At 51.2% G+C, this 25,472-nt stretch overlaps 2 protein-coding genes across 5 annotated transcripts in view; one reads left to right on the top strand and one right to left on the bottom strand.

Annotated features, from left to right (window-relative positions):
* Positions 1-191: 191 nt before the first annotated feature.
* On the bottom strand, positions 192-21,654 carry LOC118577426. Of its 3 annotated transcripts, none has more exons than XR_004944196.1 (5): positions 20,898-21,654; positions 20,036-20,153; positions 13,572-13,679; positions 3,101-3,205; positions 192-1,398 (listed from the first exon to the last, which is right to left on the bottom strand). XR_004944196.1 is itself a non-coding variant. In XM_036177588.1 (5 exons), exons 2-5 carry the CDS (start codon positions 20,062-20,064, stop codon positions 992-994), a joined length of 768 nt encoding a protein of 255 aa, XP_036033481.1. In that variant the 5' UTR covers positions 20,065-20,153; positions 20,244-20,503; the 3' UTR covers positions 192-991. The 3 variants fall into 3 exon arrangements, 2 of the variants coding, with proteins under 2 accessions (XP_036033481.1, XP_036033482.1); XM_036177588.1 differs by lacking the exon at positions 20,898-21,654 and adding an exon at positions 20,244-20,503 and having other exon boundaries at positions 192-1,517; XM_036177589.1 differs by lacking the exon at positions 20,898-21,654 and adding an exon at positions 20,244-20,503.
* Disp3 (dispatched RND transporter family member 3) overlaps positions 20,676-25,472 on the top strand; it is a 50,455-nt gene continuing 45,658 nt past the window's right edge. The window contains exon 1 of one of the 2 annotated variants that reach the window (XM_036177586.1): positions 20,676-21,074. The gene's annotated coding sequence lies outside the window, so the exon portion shown is untranslated. Of the gene's footprint in view, positions 21,075-21,588; positions 21,610-25,472 lie in introns of those variants that run through there. The other variant, XM_036177587.1, reaches the window with a different exon arrangement.

Below are 25,472 nucleotides of genomic sequence, written 5' to 3'. Positions count from 1 at the left end.
GTTTGTATAACTGTGAATAGAATAGGCAGCTTGTGCAGAGTAGACAAGAGATCTACCACTGACCTTTTTTGTTTGTTTGTTTGTTTGTTTTCGAGTCAGGGTTTCTCTGTGTAGCTTTGAGCCTTTCCTGGAACTCACTGTGTAGCCCAGGCTGGCCTTGAACTCATAGAGATCCACCTGGCTCAGCCTCCCGAGTGCTGGGATTAAAGGCATGCCCCACCACCGCCCGGCTCCACCACTGCTCTGCTCCTTACTCCCAGCTGTAGCCATAGTGTGTGTGTGTGTGTGTGTGTGTGTGTGTGTGTGTGTGTGTGTGCTCTGAGCCTCAATTTTCTCATCAATAAGATGGGTATGTAACACTACCTGTCACAGAAGCTCCTAGCAGAGTGTAGGGTGGACAGCAGTGTCCTGTCAGTCAGTATTAAACAGTTCTTGGTTGTGGGTTGAATTTTAAGTGTCCTAAATCTCTAATACTGGGAATGGGACTAGATGTGAAAATGGGGTTAAGATGATGTCATACAGGATTAGTGTGGTCTTAATCTAGCGCCCTAGGAGGAGGGAAATTTGGTCTCAAACACAGACATGTAGAGAGCACTGTATGGAGATGGAGACAGAAATTGGAGTGGCAGCCCGGGGACTGTACCAGCTGGGGCACTGAAGGAGAAGAAGTGTGGAATAGACCCACCCCAGGGGCTCAAAACGGTGTGACCTGTCAACACCCAGGCTTAGGACCAGCACCACAGAAGGTGACAGTGTCTCCTGCTCCTGCCCATTTACTGTAGCAGCCCTGGGGTACCAGAGACCTGTTGTGTGAAGAAGGTGGCACGACTGAGCAAGTTGCCAGGTACCAGCTGTGAAGGGCTGGGTACAAGGTGCTGGATATGAAGTACTGAGTACAAAGTTCTGGGTACAAGATGCTGGATATGAGGTACTGAGGACAAAGTACTGGGTACAAGGTGCTGGGTATGAGGTGTTCAGCACTCTGTGGTTCTCAGAAAGATCCCCTCGCTTCATTTCCTGGTGTTGACCCTCTGCCCCTGAACTTCCCTGTCCCTGTCTCAAATACTCCACTCACCCTCCTCCCTAGCTCTTCTAGCCAGTCCGGTCCTTGGCTGGATGGTGGCTGGGCCAGGGCTGTTGGCCAAAGCTGCTTCTGCTGGCTGGGGGCCAAGACCTGCAACACCTCATTACCAGGCAGAATGTAACACAATTTCACCCTTGGACAGCGCTGAAAGCCAGGCCTCCGCTGGCCGAAAGATGGACCGGAAGCTGCTCTGGGGGGCCTCCTCGACCCCTCCTGGGCTGGTAAGTCTCTGAAGCATCCAAGCTGCTGGCACACAGTGAACTCCACAGCTGAAGCCAGCAGATAACCTTGCCAGCGTGCTGGTCTGCGGTGTCCTGGAGCAAATATCAGGAAATGAATGGGTCTTTTCTCAGGCTGCCCCCACCACACGCACGCTCCGCCTCTGCCTGCCGCCTCCCCTTCCTGGGCTTTCTTCTCTTCTTCCCTTTGTTTCCTGTTTTCAATAAACATGATTCATGCCAACCCGGCTGGCCCTGCCACTGCCCAAGGCCAGCTGTATTTCTCAGCAGTGAACCCGGGTCACTGCAAAAGTTATGTCCCTGAGGTGGACCCAGGAATCTGGGCCCCTCAGGAAATGGTACACAGGTAGAAGGGATTTGGTCAGCCCAGGCAGGTGGCCTGGTGCCATGTCCATGAGGTGCCACTGAGTGCTAGGTATCATGGGAACCTCAGAGAAGAAGCTATGGGGAGAGCCTTCTAGGTTACCCCTCGAAGAACACTGGTGACAGCTCAGTGCCTAGGCAGGCTTGTCAGAGCAGGGGGGCAAATGAGTGCTTCAAACACAAGGAGTCGCTTCCCTCTCGTGGTGACTGAAGTCCAAGCCCCAGCTGTCACAGGGTCTTGCAGTCTGAAACCTTTCTGGGCCCTTCTAGCTTCTGGTTGAGGGGCAGACACTCCTGGTGCTTCTCCTGGCCTCTGCCTTGGCCCTTGAATGGCCTTTACCCCTGTGTGTCTTGGTCTTCACCAAGTCTGACCCTCCTGGCTCTCTCTCTTCTTCTAAGAACACTGATCCCATTAGGCTAAGGGCCACTCTATGGCATCGTGACCTCCTTTTCACCAATTACATCTGTGACAATTCTATTCCAAATAATGTCCCATTCATAGGCACTAGGCTCTAGGATCTCTTCTCTCTCTCTCTCTCTCTCTCTCTCTCTCTCTCTCTCTCTGGGGCGGGGCACACACGAGGGCACATGTGTGTATGTGGGGGGGGGGAGTGGGGGAGGTGAGAGGTCTTTCTTAATCACTGTATACCTTTTTTTTTTTTTTTTTCAAGGCAGGGTTTCTCTGTGTAGCCTGGCTGTCCTGTAGACCAGACTGGCCTTAAACTGACAGAGATCCGCCTGCTTCCACCTCCCGAGTGCTGGGTTTAAAGGTGTGCACCACCACCCTGGCTTATATACCTTAGTTTTGAGACAGGGTCTTTCACTGAACCTAGAGCTCACTTATCAAGTTACTGGCTGGCCAATAAGCCCCAGGGATCCGCCAGTCTCCATCTCCCAACACTAGGATTACAGCCCTACCAACTTACCTCATCATGGTGACTTGGGGTTCATATCTTAGCCTCCAACACTTTCCAAGACTCCTGACAGCCCAACCTATAATCTCTGCTGACCCCCCAAGTTATAGCTCATGTCTGGCCACCCTGGGAATTCACAGGCCTCTATGGGGCAGTCTTCCTTCTTGGGCCGTTCCTTCCTCCAGATGCCTGGCCTGTGGCTCCCTGTTCACTTGTCCTACGTGACTGTCCAGGAGGTGAAAGACTCCCCCACCATCAGAATGAAGCGCAATTGTCTCTTTGCCATGGTCTTCACTGACTTCTGTCTAAGCTTGCTGAGTACCCTGTGCTTACCTAAGTTGCCACTCACCAACCACCCCTCAGTTTGACCCCTTCCCACTCCTGCCAGGCTGTGAGCTTAAGCTGGAGTGATTGGAATCTGTGTCTGCATCTCCAGTATGGACACATAAGCACTCAATGAGAACATGGCTGAATGAAGGAAGTTTTTACTGAGCACTTACCCTGTGTGCTGGCAGGCATTGTTCTGAGCCTCATACATCTCCAATAAACCTATATGGCAGGTGCTGGTGTTCATCCAGATCTGGAAGTGAACTTGGGCTGCAGATCTGATGATGGACAAGCAGGAGAGGCTGAGACTCAAATCAGGCAGTGTGAATAATCCCTTAAAGCATTGTTGAACAGCAAGGGACAGTACCTTCCTAGCCTCCAGGACCTGGTGGTACCCAGGGTCCAAGGAGCTGATAGACTCTAGCAGTGGTTCTCACCCAGTGGGTTGTGACCACTTTGTGGGTTGCATATCAGCTATCCAGCACAGCAGATATTTACATTGCAATTCATAACATAGCAAAATTATAGTTGTGAAGTATCAATGAAGTAATTTTATGGTTGGGGGTCACCACAACATGAGGAATCGTATTAAAGGGTCGCAGCATTAAGAAGGTTGAGAACCACTGTGCTAGAGTGTCCATACTGTGGCTGCCAGGGACTGAAGTATGTGGTGGATAAGGATAAATTCCCTGCCTCTCCCTGTGGGATTCTGTCAGAGCCATGCCCACATCGGGTGGAGCCTGGGTTCTAACCCTGGTTCTGTGGCCCACCAACCATGTGATGAGGGCATCATTCTGGGTCAGCCTCTCAGTGAAGCTCACAGTGGGCAGTGATCCAACCTGTCATGGCCAGGAGTTAGGAACCTGACCTTGGAGACAGAACACCTGGCTTTGATTGTAACAAGGCTCCGTATTGGCTGTGCAAACTTGATCCAGTAACTTGAACTCTTTGGGCCCTCTTCTTCCTGTGTGTATGATGGGGAAGAAGAGAAGGAGGCTGTGCTGGGCAAATAGGGAACAAGACCAGAAAGCCAGCAGGCAGTGGTGGCCATTATGTCTCTCTCCTGTCTCCTCCTCCCAAGGTGTCCAATACATCCCCCATACTGTGATGTGCACAGCTTTTATCTCCTCTGCATTTAACTCACTCACTTAAATTTTAACAATTTTGCCTAAGAAATGAAAGAAAACACAGATAAAAAGCCATTTAGAATCATGGCTCCATAATCCAGGAATTCTCCTTCCCAGGCAAGCTGTTCAGTAGCTATTAGTGGGCGGGAGAACCTGGTGGGTAAATGCAGCCTGCAAAATCCCAGAGGGAGGGGGAAGCCCCACCCCTCAAGACTGCCAGTCTCTCACTCAGAAATGTCTTCATGTGTCACCACTTGGGAATGAAACACCTCCAGGCCTTCTGAGCTCCTGGGCAGACATCTGGGGGATAATGGGGAGATGAGAGCCCACTTGGGAACAAGACTCAGCTATGGTTGGCAGAATGGCCATCAGGTCATCTCTGTGTACTGGCATGATCAGGAACCAGCAGTTAATCAAGGTCACTCACTCAGTGTCCCTTGGGACAGCTGAGCTTCTGGCCATACTCCAGCTCTCTGAACTGGCTGGCTATATGACTTCAGGTGGGACCCATAGGCCGCTTAGAACCTTAGTTTCCTGAACTATAAAATGAGTGGCAGCCCTCTCTACAGTGTTAGGAAAGAGAAAGCTCCCGCTGGGCAGCACCATCTCTGCAATGAGAGGTATATCCACAGAAGCATCAGAGCTGCCTGAACGTTCTGCTGTGGGAAAGCAGAGGGCAAGCCCAGGCAGAAGCCAGGCTCTGTGTGGAGACAGCACACCCTAGGAACTGGGTCTTGGCAGAAGAGGAAGTGGGTTCCTGGAGTGGAGGGAGGCCAAGGAATAGCCATGCTTCTGAAAGGCCTGTGGATGTTTTCCATGATATGAACGTCTCACCTAGGGCTCAGTGTACACTGTACCTCCATCCTCATTCTCCATTCTTGGGGCCCAGTATGGGACCCTAGGGGCCTGCACACAGTAGGTGCCCCATACATATTTTCTGGGGACCTGCACATAGTAGGTGCTTGACATACACTCCTGTCACTCAATGGTCACATGGTAAGTGCTAAGTGTTTGGTTGCCTCACACAGGACTGGGTGTGTTCTTGGTTTCCACACAGATGTGTCTTTTCCCCTGTCCATTCCCTTGGGAACAGGATCTGCACCTCTTTAGGACCCCAAGGCATCTGGTGGTTGAACACACAGTAGGGGCACAGTAAATGTGGCAGGAATTCTCCCACCCTCTTCTCCAGCTGGACTGAGCACAGGGGGTGAGGGTATGAAGGGGAGAAGAGAGGCAGCCTCTTTCTGTCCTTGAACTTAGCCTGATGTGAAGCATGATTACAGTCCTGGTCTGACTACCCCGCCTTCAGGGTTTGTTGTCTGACTAAAGTTAATGCCTCACTCACCTGCTTGTTAGCTTCCTGTCGATGGCCGTGGACCTGCTGCAGCTTCCTGCCTCACTCTCCTCAGTATCATCTCCTTGAGAAGGAGCAAGCCCACCAGGCTGTGCAGAGCATCCTGGTGGCCTCCAGACTCCAGTGAGGATTGATAGGTAGGAATTCGCCAACCATCAATCAAGTGAAGTGTGGGAGATGCCATGACCAGAGGAAACCTTCCTCTACCTTCCACTACCACCCCCTCCATCCAGTCATTCAAATCATTCTGCCTGTCTTAAGCATTGGCCTCAGTCCTTGCTCAGGGTGTGATGCTCCCCGGGCCACAGTGCACTGTGCACCAGGCAGGCAGGAAGCTGCTGGGTGGTCCCTGTCACAGGCATCAGGACAGTTCCCTATGGAACTTGCCTTTGATGGAAATACTTATTTTTTTAACTGAGGATCGAACCCGGGGCCTTGCGCTTACTAGGCAAGCTCTCTACCACTGAGCTAAATCCCCAACCAGAACTCGCCTTTGAGCTAGGCCTTGAAGGCTGCAGATCACTCTAGAGGAGGAGATGAAGAAAAGCCCAGTAGGCAGGGATCAGCCTCTGCCAAAGTGAAGAGCAGATATGAGGTGTGTGGAAGGGCATGTCACAACCTTTCCCACACAGATGCACCAGCTTCTTCATTCCTTAGGGTAAAAGGAAGAGGAGGGTGGGGACAGAGCATAGGTTCCAAAGACTGCACCTGATCTCAGAGGTCAACCACAGCCTGAAGCATCCACTCCAGTACCAACCTAACTACTCCAGATGTCTGCATCTACAGGGACGGAGAGTGCTGAGAAAGTTCTTGGGAGAAATCCAGGGTTCTATGATGGACTAGCCATGTCTGCCATGAGAACAGCAAGGAGCAAGGCAGCTCTGAGGTGGTCTCCACCCTTCCCTTATGTTACACACATGGAAACAGAAGCCCACAGAGGATCAGTAGGTGCTGGAGAGATGGCTCAGTGGTTAAGGAAAATTGTTGCTCTTCTAGAGGACCTGGGTTCTGTTCCCAGCACTTGCACTGAGTGACTCACCTGTGACTCCAGTTCCAGAGGATCTGACATCAATGGTTTCCATTGCATCTGCACACATGTGGACCACATAGATTCTCTCTCTCTCTCTCTCTCTCTCTCTCTCTCTCTCTCTCTCTCTCTCTCATACACACACACACACACACACACACACACACACACACACACACACACACATCTTATTTCTTCAAAAGAGGGTAATTCTCTCAGACTCAGAGTGGGCTGTTCGAGCCTGACCTTCTCTACTAACCTAGGACTTTTCTTACTGCACCAGAACTATCTGTGAGGCCTGTTAAAGCACAAATGCTGGCCGGCCCCTGGCCCCAAGTTACGGGATTCACCTCTAGTAAGCCCCATGGTAGCTTTACTGCTGGCACGGGGACTTCACTTTGGGACCTGGTACTCTACACTCACCCATAGAAAACCTGAGTTTATTTTTCTGGAGCTAGTCACACCCTCCTGGGCTGTCAGGGCTGCAGCAAGGGGGTGCTGAGCTACTCCTCCCTTACACCCATGTTTGGGAGCATATCCCATAAAGTTCAAGCTTTGGCCTTCAACCTAAGTTGCACATGCACCTGTGAGACTTTTAGAGGTTCCAATGCCCAGGTTGCACCCCATAGCAACTGAGTCAGAACCTTGAGGATAGGGGAATCCAGCCAGCAATGTTTTCTAAATATGATTGGATTATTCTAACCAGCTTGAAAGACAATGGAAGAATCTAGTTTAAAATGTAGTTGCAATCAGCTGGCATGGTGTGGGGTCAGGAGTCTTCAGTGTTCTTGTGTGTGTGCATGGGGGAGAGGGAGAGGGAGAGGGAGAGGGAGAGGGAGAGGGGGAGGGAGAGGGAGAGGGAGAGGGAGAGGGGGAGGGAGGGAGAGAGAGAGAGAGAGAGAGAGAGAGAGAGAGAGAGAGAGAGAGAACGTTATAACATACACTCGATTATGCAGGGATGCTAGAGGACTACCTTGGATGTGTTCCTAGGAGCTGTCCACCTTCTTTTTGGAGACAGGGTCTCTTATTGGACCTGGGGCTCATCAATCAGGCTAGGCTGACTGGCCAACAAGCTTTAGGAATCCACCTGTCTCCGCTTCCCCCATCCTTGAATTACAAGCGAGCACCACCACACTTTTTACAAAGGTGCCAGGAATGGGACTCACATCCTCATGCTTGAGTGGCAAGTACTTTACCAACTGAGCCATCTCCCCAGCCCTCACATTTTTAACAAATGCCTCCAAGTTGCTGGTGCTTCTGCTTCATGGACTGCACTTTGAGAAACAAGGTCCGGAGGAGAGAAAGAGGCTGCCACGTAACACCAGGCTGGCATATTTTAAGATACTGCACGTAGAGTTCCCTGCCAATGTCAGTGTTTGCAAGCCAGGTGGAACTTCCAGAGTCCCTGGCACATTCTCCCCATGAACCCTGAGCAGGGAATGCAGGGAGCCCTCTGGAGCACACCCCCAAGCACAGTCCCCAAGGGCCCCAGATGCCTCTGCAGCAGGAACCCAGCACAGCCGCCACTGCTCACTGCCTTCATCTCCAGTCTGCTCTTTCAATTTGTTGCTTGTAAAGCCAGTCTCCAGGCTGGAAATTGGCATCCCACTTTCTCCTGCTGCTTCCCCAAATCCGCCGTCACTCTGCCTAAGATTCCTCCTGCTCAAGTTGCCTAACGGGTATGTCAGTCAATCCATGCACTTACTGAGCACCAACTGTGTGCAAGTGGATGATAATCTGCCCCAGCAACAGCTGCAGTATGGAGAGACTGGTTCTCTACACCCACAGCTAAAGCTCTTCCCATGTTCCCCCAGACAGGTTTAATCACTATGGGCTTCATCTCTGCCATACCAAACTTATGATTCTAAGCACTCTTTCTCAGTTCTGGGTGTTGAAAATTTTATGATGATACCACCATGCTGTTGTGTCCTCCAGGGATGGCAGACACTCCCTGTGGGAAACCCTCAAGATGGAAGCGCTCCATCTGGGCAGCTATGGGGAAATTGTCATCCATGCTGGGTAAGACTTTTTGGAGATGAGGCTGGTTTGGAATCGGCCACAATTTTATAAGTAACTTCTCACCTGAGCTTCTATAAGTCAGCCCAATAAGCTCACTGGTTCACTAGCCCAGACTTGGATGGAGTCATCTCTCTGGTCTGCTGTCATTGGTGCTCCCTCTGGAGTGAACTGACATTTGCTCATGTCTCCCCAAGGTAAGTTGACACAAGAAACGGGATTTCAGGTCTATTTAATCAGACTCTTTCAATTCTAAGTGACAAAAACCCTGCTCTGCTTGGCCAGAGAAAAGCTCAAAAGAGAGCCAAGACTCCAGGCATTGCTTGATCCAGCACCTCAAACTGCATCTCTCTGTGACCCGCCCCCCAGGTCATGGTACCTTTATTCCTAGAACACATACTATGGTAAGATAGTTGCTAGTGACGAACAATCTGTGTGCCCTGTCACATGAGGGTCTCCTGCCAAGCAACGTGACAAAAACATTAAGATTGATTACTGAACTGGATCCGCTACCAGGCCATCATGGCCACAAACCAAACACAGAGGCCAAGGGGATAACGGACTACTCTGATTGGCTTAACCTGACTCCCAAGTCTTGTCTCCATCCAAGTCAAAAGGCTGGAAAGGAAAAGGTGATTAGAAATCCTGCGAAAGGGGTGGCAGTCATTTGCTATCAAAAGTGGATGGACATGAGGTTGGCGAGATGGCTCCGTGGTTAAGAGTACTTGCTATTCTTCCAGAGGATCCCTAAGTTCGGTTCCCAGAACCTGTATCAGAAGGGTCACAGCTACCTACAATTCAAGTTCCAGGAGATTCAACTTCTCTGCCTTTTCTGGGCACCTGGATTCGTGTACACAAACCCACACAGAAACATACACAAACACATAATTAAAAATAAAAATAAATGTTTTTTAAACAGAGGGTGAACAGATATAGGAAGGTAAAAATAAAATCCCCACACAGTTTCTCAGGCTGTGCTGAGCAATGATACTATGAAAACCTCATGCAAAGCTTTTTTTAATGGTCAGATTTCATGTGTGTGTGTGTGTGTGTGTGTGTGTACACACGTGAGTGCACGTGCACACACATTGCACATGAGGAGGTCATAGGACAACTTGTGAGGCTCAGTTCTTTCTTTCACCACTTGGGTCCCAGAAATAGAACTCACATCTTTGAGCTTGGCAGCAAGTGCCTTTACCTGCTAAGTCATCTTATCAGCCCAACTCAAAGGACCTTTGAAAGGTCCTCAAAACTCCCCAAATTTGGACAGCAGATGGTGCCAGAAGACAATGTGGTAGAGGCACATGGTCCCAGCTCTCTGCCTTTGCAGAGCTGAGCAAGCCAGGCCCCCTGTGCCCTCCCTCAAGGCCACACCGCTCAGGATAGGGCATCCTCTTTCCCGGGCTCTTTTCTGCTGATCTGCAGCCAGCTCGGGTTAGCTTCCATTGGAGAAAGTGAGAATGAGCCAAGACTCTGTAGGTAGTAGCTCCAAGGGGAAAAATGGGGAACTCATCTAGAGGCTTTGGAGGAACATCTAGTTATCAGTTCCATCTACAAATGGGAAGAGAGGCACAAATATAGCATAAAAGATTACATTCCTGATCTCCATTCTTGGGTCTCCTGAACTGATATTTTACACTTACACCCTTATCAAGGCCACAGCTGGAGTCTACCCTACCTCGGGCAGTTACAAGTGGTTGTGAGCTGCTAGGTATGGGCACCGGGAGCTTAACTTTAGTCTTTGGCAACTGCAGCAGGTGCTCTTAACCTCTGAACCATCTCTCTAGCCCCTAGACTGGGACATATTTATGGGTCACAATTAGCCTGTTGTTTTCCCCTAGCTTAGCAAGACGAGGAACAGTCAGAGTAGCCTTGAACCCTTCCAGGACCTCCAGAGCAGAGGTGGCTTCACTCATGGCCCACAGCAGAGCTCCTGACCAGTCTTTGATCTGTGAGCCAAATAGAAACCTCTTTTTCGATGACTGGAGTAATTCAAACATAGCATTGCTGCTGTGCTCACTCTCAGCAAGAACTGGAGCCCCTGATGTGACCCAGCCCAGCACTGCACCAGGGTTTAGGGGCCTTGTAGGATGAGGCAGCAGAGGTCCAGGTCTGCAGTACCCCATAAGTTCATGTGATCACAGGACAGTCATATCATCAAAAAAAATGTCCATTGTCTCATCTCTGAAATGAGGACAGCAGAGTCTGTGTCTAACCTGACTGCGGGAGCCTGATAGACCCATAGCTCCAGGATTTGCTACCAAGGTCCTCCTCAATCTTGCTAGAGCCCTTGTCTGGGAAGTTTGTCCCCTTGAACCATGCTGGAGCCCTTGTCTGGGAAGTGGGTCCCCCTGAACCATGCTGGAGCCCTTGTTGGGGAAGTGGGTCCCCCTGAACCATGCTGGAGCCCTTGTCGGGGAAGTGGGTCCCCCTGAACCATGCTGGAGCCCTTGTCGGGGAAGTGGGTCCCCCTGAACCATGCTGGAGCCCTTGTCTGGGAAGTGGGTCCCCCTGAACCATGCTGGAGATCTCGCCTGGGAAGTGGCCCCCTGCAGAGATTCAGGAGCCCTCACACTTAGTCAACAACCTCCATATAGAACACACAAGTCAGGCTGGGATAAGTGCAGAAATAGATGTGTGAATTTGTTCTGGGAACTGGAGGGGGCGGGGTGGCACTCGAGAAAAAAGGGGTGGGGAGGATGGGGGTGGCTCCTCTGATGACAAGATGAGCTGGCCCTGGGATGGATGAGGGAGGAGAAGGGCATTTCAGGTTGGGGCAGGAATATGAGCCTGGCTGGGGCACACAGGAGCCTGATCAGCCTATGTTAGGACAGAGGCCCAGCAGGAGCTTCAGAAGCCAAGTCAATGGCAGGTTGTAGGGCTAGAGGGAGGTCATGGAGGAAGAGAGAGTCCTGGAGGTCCCTCTCACCATTAGGGGGCAAGGGGAAGGGAGTTCACCTAGCTCTCCCAGCTCCTCTTATCAGGCCCAGATCCAGAACAAGCCTTGGGCTCGGGGTTCTGTAGGTCCCCTGGGACCTGCAAGGTAAGCAGTCTTGGCAGGTGGGAGGACCCTAGGGAGCTGGTGCAGTTAAGTGGGAAGGAGTGTAGTGTAAATGAACGACACAGTGGGAAGGTCGAGCTGCCAGTATAAAGGGTGACTGGGAGAGCAGGCAGGCAGGTGTGAAGGAGAGCTCCTCTGAGTCACTGAAAGCAAGGAGCTGGCTCACCCCTAGAGGAGCACATGGACCCCATCCTGCTCAACTTCTGGGTATGTGGTTGTTGTGTAAAAGGCATGGGCCTGGGAACCAATCAGACCTGGATTCAAATCCTGCATTCCAATAGTTAAGCCATTTATTTACTGTGTGACCTTGGACTGATGACTCAGGCTCATCATTAACTCTTTTTGCTTTGTTGATGATGGTAATGGTAGTTTATCTTTTGAGACAAGGTCGAATGTAGCCCAGACTGGCCAAAAACTTGCTATGTAGCCATGGATGATCTTGAACCTCTGATCTTCCCACCTCTATTACCCGAGTCCTGTGATTCACAGGTCCCATGTCTGGCTCTGTTACCTCTTCTATAAAACCTTCTGGGGTTGCTAAAATTAAATATAATGCTAGCCAACATTTACTCACCTTGTTTCTATCTCCCACATCCCTTGCTTCCTCTGCACAGCCTCAGTCATCAGGCACCACTATAAGCCCCCTTTACAGATGGGATAATCAATGCATAGAGTGGTCTAGTGACTTTCCCAAAGTCACACAGTGACTTGTCAGCCACTGGACGGACTGAGATTTGAACCCAAATCATCTGACTCCAGGGCTTGTGTGCTGAACTTGCACACCCTCTATGAGATGATGTGGCAGCTTATGTATCACAATCTGCCTGCTGTGGCCTTGTTATCTAAACCCCACTAAACAAACAAACACTGAGAATAAGCAGCTGTCTGTGGAACAGGCACTGAGGAGGTATCCCAGCACCCGTGAGACAAGAATGACATTGCCTGGGGTCTGCCATGCACCGAACATACAGAACAGGTCGTCTCACTTGACTTTAGCAATCACTAGTGTGTTTGTTGTATTTATTTATTTGTTTGTTTGTTTGTTTTGGTGTTTTCGAGACAGGGTCTATCTGTGTAGCCCTGGCTGTCCTGGAATTCACTCTGTAGACCAAGCTGGCCTGGAACTCACAGACATCCGTCTCCCTCTGCTTCCTCTGTGCTGGAATTAAAGGTGTGCACCACTGCCTGGCATGTTTGTTATTTTAAAATACATTATCTTAATACATAGTCCAAGCTGGCCTAGAACTTAAGATCTTCCTGCCTCAGCCTCCTGAGTGCTGGCATCACAGTCATGGCTGTGAAGCCCAGCTACAGTCACTTCATTAGGTAGCTGGAAGGTGAGTTCAGAGATGAGATATAGACAACATACTCCAGCAAGCAGTACAAAGCACTCAAGTCCACCTAGCACCAAGCACTACATCCCAGTGTAGAAACAACAGTCGCAGAATCTCCAGGGATAGAAGTCCTCTGTGCCTGGGTCCCTCTGGAACGGCCTGGTCTGACTCTACTTCTGTTTCTCTGGTTTTGAATCTGATAAACTTCATTGACCCTGGGCAGGGAGAAGATTTAAGCTGGGGCTCAGAGACTCACAGTCTAGGCTGGGTGATGAGACCAGCTCAGCTTCAAGGGAGACACATCCTCTCAGCAACCCACCTGAGAGCAAGAGCATGGCTCGCCAGCTCTGCCCTTCCTGTCCCACAGGGCTGAGATGCTGTGTTCCCTCAACGCTTGGGAGAGCAGAGGCCCAGGGGCTGGGCTTGAACTCACTGGGCCTTACAAATCTTGACTTCTACATTTTTCCTGTCTATAGAAGGGAAATAACTATGCCCCTCGGTCATGGGAAGGAAGATGGTGGTGAATTACTGGGACCAGTATAAAAGGAAGAGGTATGGGTAAAGGATGAGGTCAGGGAGTGTGGGAGTTTGGGAAGAGACAAAAAAGAAGAAGAGAAAGAGGAAGAGAGGCAGGGAGAGAGGCAAGAAGGGGAGGCCATCAAGCCGACCCTCAGGCACAGCTCTGCCCAAGGCTGCTCCCCCATATACATATTAAGACTACTCACACATTCCTTCTGCATCCTGCTGACACATCTGCCAGATGTGGCTTGGATTGCCAACAAGAGCAGCTGTCCCCTGATGTGCCCAGCTGCAAAATGAGGACCTGGAGATGGCTGGAAGGACACAGAAGAGGTCAAAAGAACAGCTGTACTGGGAAGTAACCACAGTCGTGGGCTCCCCTGCCCGTGCCTCAGTCTTGCTGTTGCCGGAAGAGGCTAGATGACCTGGCGACCTGGCCCAGAGGATGCCAGGGCTATGGTGTGTCTGAAGCCACTAATCCTGCCCCAGGAAGACTAGGTGTGACTCTCCCTCCTTGGGGCTGGTCCCTGTAGTTTCCTGAGGCAGGCCATATTCAACTCAGACAATCTGATGTTCAATAAAGTAGAATATGAACTTTGTCTTAGAGCAACTCTCTTGGCAATGACTTTCCTAAAACACATGTGCAGAGATATTACAGTAGCTGTGTTCAAGACCTTGGGTGAGGTCCACATACCAGAGCAGAAAGACAGGGTGCCCAACATGTGCTCACCATAGGAGGACAGAGGTGACAGTGGCAGACCTCAGTTCAAACCTGCTGCACTATCATCTCTGTCCTTATGAGTGCCATCTCTGATCCTCAGTCTTCACACCTGTAAAATGGGAATGTGAAAATGAACCTGGGCTACAGAATTAAATTCCCTGACTTTGACTCCTCAATTTATCTGCTTGGTGACCTGAAGCCACTAGTTACTCCTCCTCTGAAAACAGATTAACAAGAGGATTCACTTCCTGGGAGGGAGAGGTCTTGAGTGAAGACATATGTATACAGGACCTGGCACCCAATCTATGGCAGCCATTGGTTAGGATCAGGACAGATGTGGTTAGCAGCATTCTTGTTGCCTAAAGGGCATCTGACCTGATAAAATGCAGATTTGTCCACCAGCCCTCCACTCCACTCAGTGCTCTACCACTGTGTTTTTGGAATAGAGTGCTCTGCACCCTGCCCACATGAGATGTGCAGGAATAGAAGCTGACACTGGGGGGCAGTCCATCAGAGCCACACAGATTCCTGACTGGGGAGATGCCAGGAAAGCTCTTTCTTGCTGTCACTGCAAAGCTCTGATGGGTCCTGGTGGCCAGGGTTAAAGCTAGCCTGTATCCTGGTGCCAGTGGGCCAGTAGAGCTGGGTGGAGTACAAGATGCTGGCCAACTTGTACCAGGAAGACAGACAGACAAAGGGCAGGATGGGGAACCAGCCTGAGGTTTCATGCTGAGCCTTGAGTATCTCTGGAGAAGCAGAAAGACAGATTATGAATAAGATCTCTGCCCTGTCAAGGTTTGGGCAGCCTAACTGAGCACTCAAAAGCCAAGCAACACAAGCTTACATTTGAACCTGAGCGCTGCTTGACATCACTCGCTCCAAGCCTTGTACCACCTCCAAGGTTTGAACTCGGCAGTTGTAAAGCCCATGAACCCTCACCAGGCCCTTGAGTGCACCAGTCACTGTCCATGGTGCTGAACCACACCCCACCCCCACCCCCAGGAAGGGGCACTAGGCTCAGTCTGATTCCCACCAGCCTCTCTCAGGAGTTCTGTACTAGGAGATAATTGTTATTTTCTATCTTGATTTTTAAAGTATGTTGCTTCTTTTGCTGTTATAGAAAACACGGGTGCTTGCCTTAAGTTGAGCGAGTTCTGTGCTTAGTCTCAGGTTCTCTGGGCCATTTCACTTTCCTTAACTACCCCTGCCACTTGTCCTTTGAAAATCAGGGCTTTCCGAGTCCTCTGATGCTGTGTACCCATTGCACATTGGTCGTGCCTCCCACACTTTCCTGGAAGACTCCACCAGGGCACCTCTGGAAGCACATCTATTTTGTTATCCTCATTTGGCAAGTAGGAACAAGAGACTGGGTACCAAAGGACACTGAGGGAAAGGAATTAGTTACAGCAAGTCTAGGGCCAGCACTCAGCTCTTCTAACTGCCTGTCAGCCTCATCCCCATCACTCCACTCTTTCCTGGGGGTCATGGTCTCTCCTTTCAGATCTTTTTTTTTTTTCATAGACAGAACAGAAGCACTGTCTTTATTTCTAGCTCATTGTGTGCCCCTCACTGTGAACTCTCTTAGCCCTTCCCTCATGTGGAAGGGAGCAGGTAAGGACATAAGCCCAGAAATGAGAAGTGACTTTTGCCAGACCACAAAGCAGGTATGTGACAGAGCTGGAATTAAGACTAGAACTTGGTCTGGGGAGATAGTTTAGTTAGCAAAGTACTTGCCATGCAAGCCTGAGGGCCTGAGTTCAGATACCCATGGACTGAACCAGGAGTGATAGCACATGCCTGTAATTCCAGCCCTAGAGAAGAGACAGGAGGAACCCAGGAGCTTGCTGGCCAGGCAATCTAGCTGAATCAGTGAGCTCCAATCCAGTGAGAGAAAATAGCTCAGAAAATAAGATAGAGAGTAATAAAGACCCTGACGTCGACGTATGGTCTGCACAAGTGCACAAACCCATGCACACACACATAAACACACATGACAAAAAGCCCTAGAACTTTTAGGGGGTGTCTTTTACCTCCCCTTCCCAAGCCATTCTAGCAACAAGAGCAGCAAGGAATCTACTTATACCTACAACCTAGAAACTAATGTTTTTCCCAAGATGTGACCATCCTGGATGAAGCCACTCCTTTAGGTCTTGAGCATGGTCCTTGTCTTTTCCCCCGGTGCCATGACTCCACGATGTGAAATGTCCCTCTGGGTCTGGCCTTGAGAGATGTTCACTCTCAAAGGCTTCAGCAATATTGGCTCTGTTGGGGGTTAGCGCAAAGGCCCCTAGAAACACGGGTGGGGGCTGGGGGCCTCTTGTCAGGAGAAGATTATGCAGCACCGTGAATATTGATGAAGCTGTAATTGGCTCCCTCTTTCAGAGCCTGGGCGTCTGCAGGCCCAGGCACCGGGGCTAATTGTTGCAGGCAATTAATAACTTGGATTGTGTTCACTCTGGCGCAGGCTGTCTGCTTCCTTGGAGGAGGCAAGTGAGGCTGGGAAAGGAGGGCTAGGCCTGGCTGCTTGCAGAACGCTGGAGGAGGAAGAAGAATGCTACCCATCTGCCAACCCCCCCAGCCCTGTTCAGAGCAACCCAGCCTGGAGCTGGCTCTTTTGCCTCCCCCAAAGCTGTTTCTTCTCCTAAATGATCAGCTCATCTATTCTCTCCTTATGGGAGTTCTGTAAGTCCAAACTCCGAAATGGAGCTTTAGGGAAGAGGAGGCTGGGCAGAGGAGAGAAAGTATTTCAGAGGAACTGCAGGCTGGGGGCCTAGAGCCAGAACTCCCACCCAAGTTCACCCACTAACTTGTGTGACCTCAAGAGGATAATTTACTCAAAGCGAACCTGGGCAAGTTTACCATGCCCTTTCCTAAGCAACCTGACAATTGCTGAAACACAACCAATCATTCTATCATTTATCTTTCTGACTACACTGAATTAAACTATATAAGTGACTATTGAACAGTTGCCTAGAAACGAGTCTGCATCTGCCATAAAACTCACTGCAAGTGTAGGAGCAGTGGAGGTCCTCCTTAACCCCATTTTTCAGATGAGTAAACTGAGTCAGTGAAGTGAGCTGACTCACCCAAGTTCACACAGTTACTACAACACACACACACACACACACACACACACACACACACACATACACACACACACCAACTCCAGCTTCCCCCAAAGTCAAGAGTGTTAGCAGAGTAAAAGGGGAACTATTTCAAAAAGTATTTATTCCCTTCCACTATGCTGGGACAATGTCTTACGTACCATATTTTTAAAGATAAACACTTCCAACCCCCCCCCCCCCATATGCTTAACCTTCAGCTGCTCAGCCGTCTGGTGAAATAACTGGTTTGGTGTACAGTCTTCCTCACCAGTGGAGGAAAGAAACAGGAGGAACTAGTGTCCTGGCTCTTGGTGAGTGGGCACCAGGAGTGTGAAGACGACACTGACATTTACCCAAATCTTAATCCATGACATGCAAATGTGTCAAATGCTGCTTTTCCATAGGGATGTTCTTATCTGGCAAATCTTGATAGCCATTGCCATGAGACAGGTACTTCCATTGTCTCCATTTTATAAATGGAGCTGGGAGGGGACCTCAGCAAGGTGAAGTGACTTTCCCAAGGTCACACAGCAGCTGGTAGCGGGTGGAACAGGAGAACAGCTCCCCTGAGAGTGCTGGACTGCAAGGCTTAGCTAGAGGCCCTGCTTTTCATAGCTGGAGACCAGACAGAAAGGGCATTAGAGGGATGGGAACTGAGGACAAAGTGGCTCTTTATGACTCCTAGCCCTTTTAAAAGAAGGCTTTTCAATTAGTCGGGAAGACAGAGTATGGGGAAGCGGCTCCTGGGCACCAAGAGGCATTTAAATCAGACCCAGGAAGCATTTCCGGCAGAAAGCACTGGAATTCAGAGACTATGGGAAGATGGGGAATCGCATTCTTTGCTGCCTCAGAGCTGGGCACGTCATGGGGCCACTGGAGTCATCTCTGGGGAGCTCCTGGAGGTAAGAGGTGGGGTTCAGGGAGGTGCCACAATGATCCAGTCTAGGGGGTAGCTAGGGAGAGAGAGAGAGGGCTAATAGCCCTGGAGCAAGATGCTCACTGCTTTCCTTACTTGCCTGTTCCACTGCCACCACAGGCGCCCTTACAGCGGACCTATTTCAAAGGCCTGGTTCCATTTGCATTTTTAAAACCCTGCTGATGGCCTGGGAAAATCATATCCTTTCAGGATTTCTGAGTATCACCCTTGCAACACGCGTGCACACACACACACACACACACACACACACACACACACACACACATGCACACGCACACGCACGCGTGCCATGGTCAAGTCCCCTGCCTCTGTATATTCCCTTTGAAGAGGATCCCTTACCAAAGGCAGAGCAAGCCCTGGCCCTCTGGAGATTTCTTAACCGGAGCTCTAGAGGGGAGAGGAAGGGCTCTAATGAAAGTGGGAGAAGGTCATCGGGCCTTATCAAATCTAGTTCCTGGGAGAATGAGGGCCAAATCCATAAGCATGGGTTGGTGAGAGGCACAGCACCCTGGGGGCAACAGACTGCAGGGAGCAGCATAGAAGCTTTGGAGAACTTTAGGAAGGCTCTTAGAAACAGTCTTAAAAACAAACTGAAAAGAATTAAGTCATTCACCCAGAAAAGCAAACCTCTGCTCTCAGCTGGGCTTGGGAACACACTCTGTGTCTCCCATTACTCCCTTAGAAACAAGTATTTCCTGGGTTCTCTCTCCCCCCCCCCCGGGGGGGCTCCTCTTTCTCTGCCTCCCTGGGATATGTTAGGGGGAGCTGGGTGTTTGCAAAGCACTGCTGGGCTCTTCTGCCTAGAATTTCACATTTGGCCTTTGCACTTGTGGTGGCAATATACACACATACTTCATTTTAGGCCTTAGTTCTCTCTGTGTCTCTCTCTGTCTCCCTCTGTCTGTCTGTCTGTCTCCTCTCTCTCTCTCTCTCTCTCTCTCTCTCTCTCTCTCTCTCTCTTTCTCTCTCTCTCTCTCTCCTTCTTGCCAGGAGTAGTCCCTAACCCTAATGTCTTCAGGATGGCACGAATTCACTGCAGATCTCCTGACAGATTTGGTGGCTGTCCAGTGGGTCCCCTAAAAATCCTTCCAAGCACGTGGTGAGGGGAGGCAAATGCCAGGATGGAAACATTGGCTCTGGTCATTTGCTTCTGTGCAGATGAGCCCTGGGGCACCCAGGATCATAAATGCCCATACATTCACCTGGCAGCCAGCCAGTGAGTGCTGTCCCCAGGGGACTGCATCCAGGAAAGCTGAACAGGTGCTGCAGGTGAGTGACGATAGGACTTTACTGTAGGACCTCAAAGTCAGAGGGGTTCAGAGAACTCCTAAGTTGTCTCTTTTCTATTGACATTTTATTTATTTATTACTTATTTATTCATTAGTTATAGTGTTTGGAGGGGATGTGCACGTGTACCACAGTGCGTGAGTGGAGGTCAGAGGACAGCTCAAAGGAGTGGGTTTGCCCTGGGGATCAAACTCAGGTTGTCAGGTTTGGCAGCAAACACCTAGGCCCCTAGCTTTCCTCTTTCAAAAATACAGATGGGCGGACGGGGGCATGGGTTACACAGCATAGAGCCAGGTGTGGGACTTTTGATATTTTTCATTTGCTCCTGTGTTCTCTTATATAAAACAGAGCCTTCAAGAAAGCAAATGTTGGGGACTGGAGAGATGGCTCAGAGGTTAAGAGCACCGACTGCTCTTCCAAAGGTCCTGAGTTCAATTCCCAGCAACCACATGGTGGCTCACAACCATCTGCAATGAGATCTGGCACCCTCTTCTGTAAACATAATAAATAAACAAACATTTTTTTTTTTTTTAAAGAAAGAAAGCAAAGGTTTCAGCTGACATATTTCTCTATCTTCCTGGTTCTCCAGAAGTTCACATTCTGATTTTGCATCATAATCACCTGAGTGGCCTCTCAGAGGGCAGTGGCATCTCTCCTGCAGCGAGAGGCTGGAACCAGGTCCTCTTGAGGGTCTCCTTGCCTTTCCTTGGGTGACATCAAGGCCAATGTCTTTGGAGCACTGAAAGAGAGAAATGAATGAGGGGGATAGTCTTGATTTCTGGGATCCTTCCTCTTTGACCACCCATTAGACAGGGGATTTCAGGCAGACCTTGTGCTGCTGCTGGACGAGTGCCTGGTCCGGGGCTGGCAGGGCTCTGGACTCTGCTGCCAGAGAGGTGAATAGAGGAGGGAGGGAGGGATGATGCCAGGCGCCTGGGCTTGGCAACCATCTCCGGAGGGCATACGGGGATGCCCTCGAGTGTCCAGCAGGCTGGTGAGGTGCCAAATATGGGCAGATGTGGCTGAGAGCCGCCAGCAGGAGCGCACGCCTGGGAAAGACCTGGGAGCCCAGAAACCTCGGGGGCCGGTAGGGGGCATGGCCAGGGCCGTTTGCAGAGACTGGGACTGACCCCCAGGGGTCGCTGCGCTATGCGCAGCCCCTGCTCGCCGACGCCGGGAGTCTGGCTGTACCACCGCGCGGTTCCCGCAGGGGGAGCGGCAGCCAGGGCGGCGCCTGGCGGCGGGATCGGGGGAAAGCAGCGCGCCGCGGAGCGCAAGCCCTCGCCGGACGGTGACGCAGAGCCCGCAGGCACTGAGGCTGGAGGCGCCAGTGGCTGTGGCGCGGCGCGACTCCAGAGCCTACCCCGGACACCCCCGCACCCCGTGGTAGGAACCGGGACCCAAACAAAGGCGGGCGGCAGATAAAAGGCGGCGGCGGCCGCGAGTGCTCTGGGTGCGCTCTGGGGACGCAGTTGTTACTGACCTGCCCGCGGTCTGCACGCCCGGGAGCGAAGCTGGGGGGGACGCTGGGCTCCTGCAGCTCCGAGGACCTTCCCCACTGAGACTCCCGACAAGGGACAAATCTTCGCGGCGGGGTGGCCGAAGCCCCCATTCCCTGCGGCACCAGTGTGTTTCAGCCTAGCTTAGCTCGGCCAGTGAGGTGAGTGGGACGGCCGCTGGGCGCCATCGGGGCTGAGGATGCGCTGCTCCCAGGAAGGGAAGGGGCTAACGCGCCACACGCGCCCGGGCCTGCGCGGGGGGCTGGAGGGGATGGGAGTGCGGAAAGTTCTTCCGCTCTCAGGCCACCTCGGGTGAGGGCCTCGGCGTCCCAAGAAAGCCGGCTGATGAGGACGGAGTTCAGATCTCAGAGCTTGTCTCCATGCTTCTGAGGCTGGATCCCAGGCTCACATCAAGGCGCTGGGGAGCCGCAGCAGCTTCGGTCTGCCCAAGCGAGTTTAACGTCCAACCTGGATCCCGACCTCCGTACCCCTGCTTGTCTCAGTGGGTGTCTGTCTGGGTCCATAAAAGTTGAGCGTCAGCCTGAAGCCATCCCCAACCCGCTGTCCGCCGTGCTTCAGAGGAGGGAGGGGACAGGAAAAGGTGATCGATGGCCTCTACAGCCACCCCCTACTTGAGAGCACTCGCGCGCTCAGCGGGACGTTCTTCGAGTCCTGGGCCGCGGTTAACCCGCTTGGGTGAGTGAACCTTTGGAGCTCCCGCAGGCGATGGAAGCCTAGCGCTAGTGGGTCCCTGGCTCGGCCCAGAACGCCAGTGAGGACTGTGATGGGGTGGGCATCTGAGCAGCCGTGTAGCCCAGAGTCAGGGGAAGATTCCCAGCGCTAGTGGCAGCGAGTCCCGAGAGCCAACTCTGCCGCTGGGAGAACTTTTCCCAACTCCCTGGGGGAGAAGTCCCCTTGGAGGTTTCCTCTGCTGGACCTTTGTCTGCTCCACGGAGGGTGCCATCTAGGCGCTATGCTTCCTGAGTGTGGGTGCCGGGTCCTGGTCTGTCCGCACCCTCGGTCAGTACCGCGGACAGCGCACAGGAGCCCTACAGCACCATGCTCCACACGCACGAACGAAGCACGCGCGCCCACACTATGCATAGATCACTCGCAAACACTCCATGCGCAAATTCACACTCCATTCTGATAAATATACTCCTTTTGTGGCTAATAGGCACACACAACGCACATACAGACCTAGGATTCACACCCACGTGGACAAGCATAATCTTTCCACAAGCCCCAGTTTGTGGACCAGGATACATCCCACTCCATGCTCTAGCTAGAGGATGCTTAAAACCCCAGACTCTGGAGACCACCGCACAGGACTCCGCTGATGCTTAAGGACACACAGGGGCTCAGGCTGTGGGGCACAGACACTGGTGTGCATACACACAAACACACAAGCTCAAACAGCCCCTCTCTCCTTCTACTGCAGACCTCCCCGGAATCAGAGTATCTGCCAGAAGGAGCGAAGCAGCCTTAGGCTCAAAGGAAGGTCCGGGCAGCAGCCCAGCCAGCCAGGCAGGCGCCTCACTGTCTTGGTCTGAAGCTCAGTGTCCATTTCCTACTCTCCACCCCCATGCCTACTCAAGCCTCTTCCTGGCATATCTTCTCCCTCAAGGGTCTGCAGTCGTTGCTTGTGTCTTTGTTCACTGTTCTGCTCCGTCCCAGGGTTATCTTTCAAATGCACGCCCTTTGGTCTTTCCTGTCCATCATCCCTCCAGGCTACCTGCATTCCTTTTCGGACTTTCCTTCACTTGAGTCTGATCCAGGCTGCACTCTGATACCCATGCTGTCACAGGTACCGTGCTCCCTGGACAGTCTCCCTCCATAGTCTCAGCTCTCCACTGGAAAAGGGCAGCGCTGCCCACAGGGTCCCTTTTTGGACTTGATTATGAAGAGCACTGACTCTCTAGAGAGTGACTTGGCTTGGGTGGGATTGAAAATCATGGTTGTAACGCTCAGTGGTGTCTCCCCACTTCCTCAGAGCTCCTCACTACTGGTAAAGTCACCCTGCTCCTGAGCGAGGACTACCCATTGATTTTCTTAATGGGACCAGAGATGCCAAGTAATTTTCTTAAGGTCTCCCTGCTCGGGTCTAGTCTCCATGAAGGCAGGCACTGATATGGTTGTCTGTGTGTCCACTGTATCAAGCCATGAAGGTCCAAGCCTTTTTTTTTCTGGTAGAAAGGACTTCCCTGACCACCCAGCATACCTGGCCAGTCAAAGACAGATGGGTGGCTGGGTTGAAGATCCTTGTCTCCAGACACATGACCTCATAGAAGGGACTGGCCAAGATATCTCACTAGTCACTATTATCTTGACTGCCCGCCTCAAACCTCTAGGACTCAACCAAGCAGCCTGCTCATGGGCAGTCAGGTCTGTTCAGGGAGGGAAGGCAGGCCTCACCACCATTTGGCTAAGCTGTTTCTCACAGCCTCTTGATTTGGGGACTGCAAAGTGTGGTGCCAAGAGACAGGGTGGACTCCCTAAGGGTTGTAAATATAAGCACCCCAAACTGATGGCCGTGGCGATGTCATGGAAGCTGATAGTAATAGTCTTGGCATGGATAACTGACAGGAACAGAATCTCAATCAGAAGCTCGGTGATTAGTGATAGGGCCCCTTCTCCCCTCTTTGAAATTATTTCCTCACCCGTGTCCCTCTATGTTCCCTTTCCTGCATGCTCAGGTGTGGGCAGTGAGAGTCACTGTCCCTTGTCTTAGCCGAGGGAGGGGCTTGTCATTGGAAACCCCCTCTCTCATTGCCCACCCTCCCCAGCACTGAAGCCTGTTTCTGCCCATGGAGCGGGAGAGGCTTCAAAGTCTGTCAAAACACCCTCCAAAGCTAGATTCCAAAGCACCAATATCCCGGGGAAAATAAATAAAGAGAGCAGTGTCAGCCCGAAATAGAAACACGCACCCAGTCACAAATATGCATGTTTTCCACGAGTCGAATTTCACGGGCAGACAGTGCAGCATGCGCTCCAGCTGCTCAACAAAGGCCAGAGGCAGGGATGCTGCTGGTACCAGTCCAGGGGAGCCAGCAGAACCAGAGAGCTTGCTCCCACATTAGGAGACCATAGGGCCACACTCCTGGCTGCCCTAACTGGAAGGTGTCAGAAGGTGAATGGCAGTTAGTATGTTCCTGTGGGCTAGTCACCTGATCTTGGGGAAGGGACATGCAAGGCTGATGGCCTCAGGTCCCCTGCTTACAATGAGAGGCTGGCAATGGCAGTACCCGTAACAGCAGCTGCCAGTAGTCGGATGCCTGCTGTGTGCCAGGCACTAAATACATACACATGCAATCATATTTAAGCTTTGAGATCTTCTCATGGCAGGGGGGTTGCTATCCTCAAGGAATTCATGGGAAAACAGGGCTCCAAGAAGTAAAGAGACTAGTCTGAAGCCACACAACCCGAAGAGTCCAGGTTGGCACTGAATTTTTGTTTGCTTGTTTTGTTTTTCATGACAGAGTTTTTCTGTGTATCCCTGGCTGTCCTGGAATACCCTCAGTAGACCAGGCTGGCCTCGAACTCATAGAGCTCCTCCTGCCTATGTCTCCTGAGTGCTGGGAATAAAGGTGCACCATCACACCAGGCAGGACCAAATTTTTATTTGAATGAAACAAGTCTCCATTTTGCCCAGGATTCTGCATTTTTGTAGTTATCTGTTTCTTGTTTATTTAATGTTTTGTCAAGAAAACCACGTATGCTTAACATAGTAGTGCATGCTGTAATCTCAATATTGGAGAGACTAGTAAATTCAAGGCTAGTGGATGATGTAATGGAACCCTGTCTCAAAAAACAAATAAGACAAAAGACCAGACCCACCTCTGCAATTGTTTTCAGAGAATATAAATTTCTCTGTGTGGGTGGTTAAGTTAGCATTGTCACAAACATGTCTCCCAGTGACCTGAGCAGGGACCCTGGACTGGATACCCAGGGTTTCTGATCCATGATGAGGCTGAGGTTGGGTCTGAATGCCTCAGGTCTGCATCTTAGACTGTCTCCAACTTTGGAAGCCCAGGTAGCTTCCCGAGAGGTGGAGCACCACTGTAAAACTCGGGCTATGAAAAATAACTTAATTCAGAAGAGATTAGTGCCCAAGAGGCTTTGAAGACAGGGAAGTGACCAGATAAGGCAAGTGAGTCCCCCAGCATCACACAGCATTCTGGTGCCAGAACTGGAGTCTCCTCATCCACAGAAGTTTCTTCTGGAGCTGTCCAGCTGGACCAAGGGGACTGAACTGATGTGGCAGTGAGCCCAACAGTGTCCCCTCGAGGGCAGAGATGACACTCCTGTGGTTAATGTTCAAGCCATCTCTGTGTCCCCATTTACATCAGTCTGAACCACTGTCCTACCAGGCCTACCGTGACCCGTACTAAGACACATAGACTGTCAGGCATGGTGCTAACTGTCCTTTATATTCTAATCCTTACAACTACCTTAAAGACAGGCATTCTTGTTCCATTTCACAACAGAAGGAAGCAAGTGAGACTAAAGAGGTTGATCACTTGCCCAAGGTCACACAGCTAGTTAAGGAGCAGATGGAG

The sequence above is a fragment of the Onychomys torridus genome, chromosome 2, assembly GCF_903995425.1.
Source record: "Onychomys torridus chromosome 2, mOncTor1.1, whole genome shotgun sequence".
Taxonomy (NCBI): domain Eukaryota; kingdom Metazoa; phylum Chordata; class Mammalia; order Rodentia; family Cricetidae; genus Onychomys; species Onychomys torridus.
This window is presented reverse-complemented; position numbering and strand designations above follow the sequence as displayed.

Excerpts from the sequence above, each read along its gene's own strand:
- LOC118577426 (XM_036177588.1), bottom strand. The coding sequence starts at position 20,064 with ATGCCACTGCCCTCTGAGAGGCCACTCAG. Across the intron at positions 13,680-20,035 it reads CCCTCTGAGAGGCCACTCAG|CCATCTCCAGGTCCTCATTT; the intron begins GTGATTATGATG and ends GTGTCCTTCCAG. Across the intron at positions 3,206-13,571 it reads GCAGGATGCAGAAGGAATGT|ATCTGCAGCCCAAGTTCACT; the intron begins GTGAGTAGTCTT and ends GTCCATCATCAG.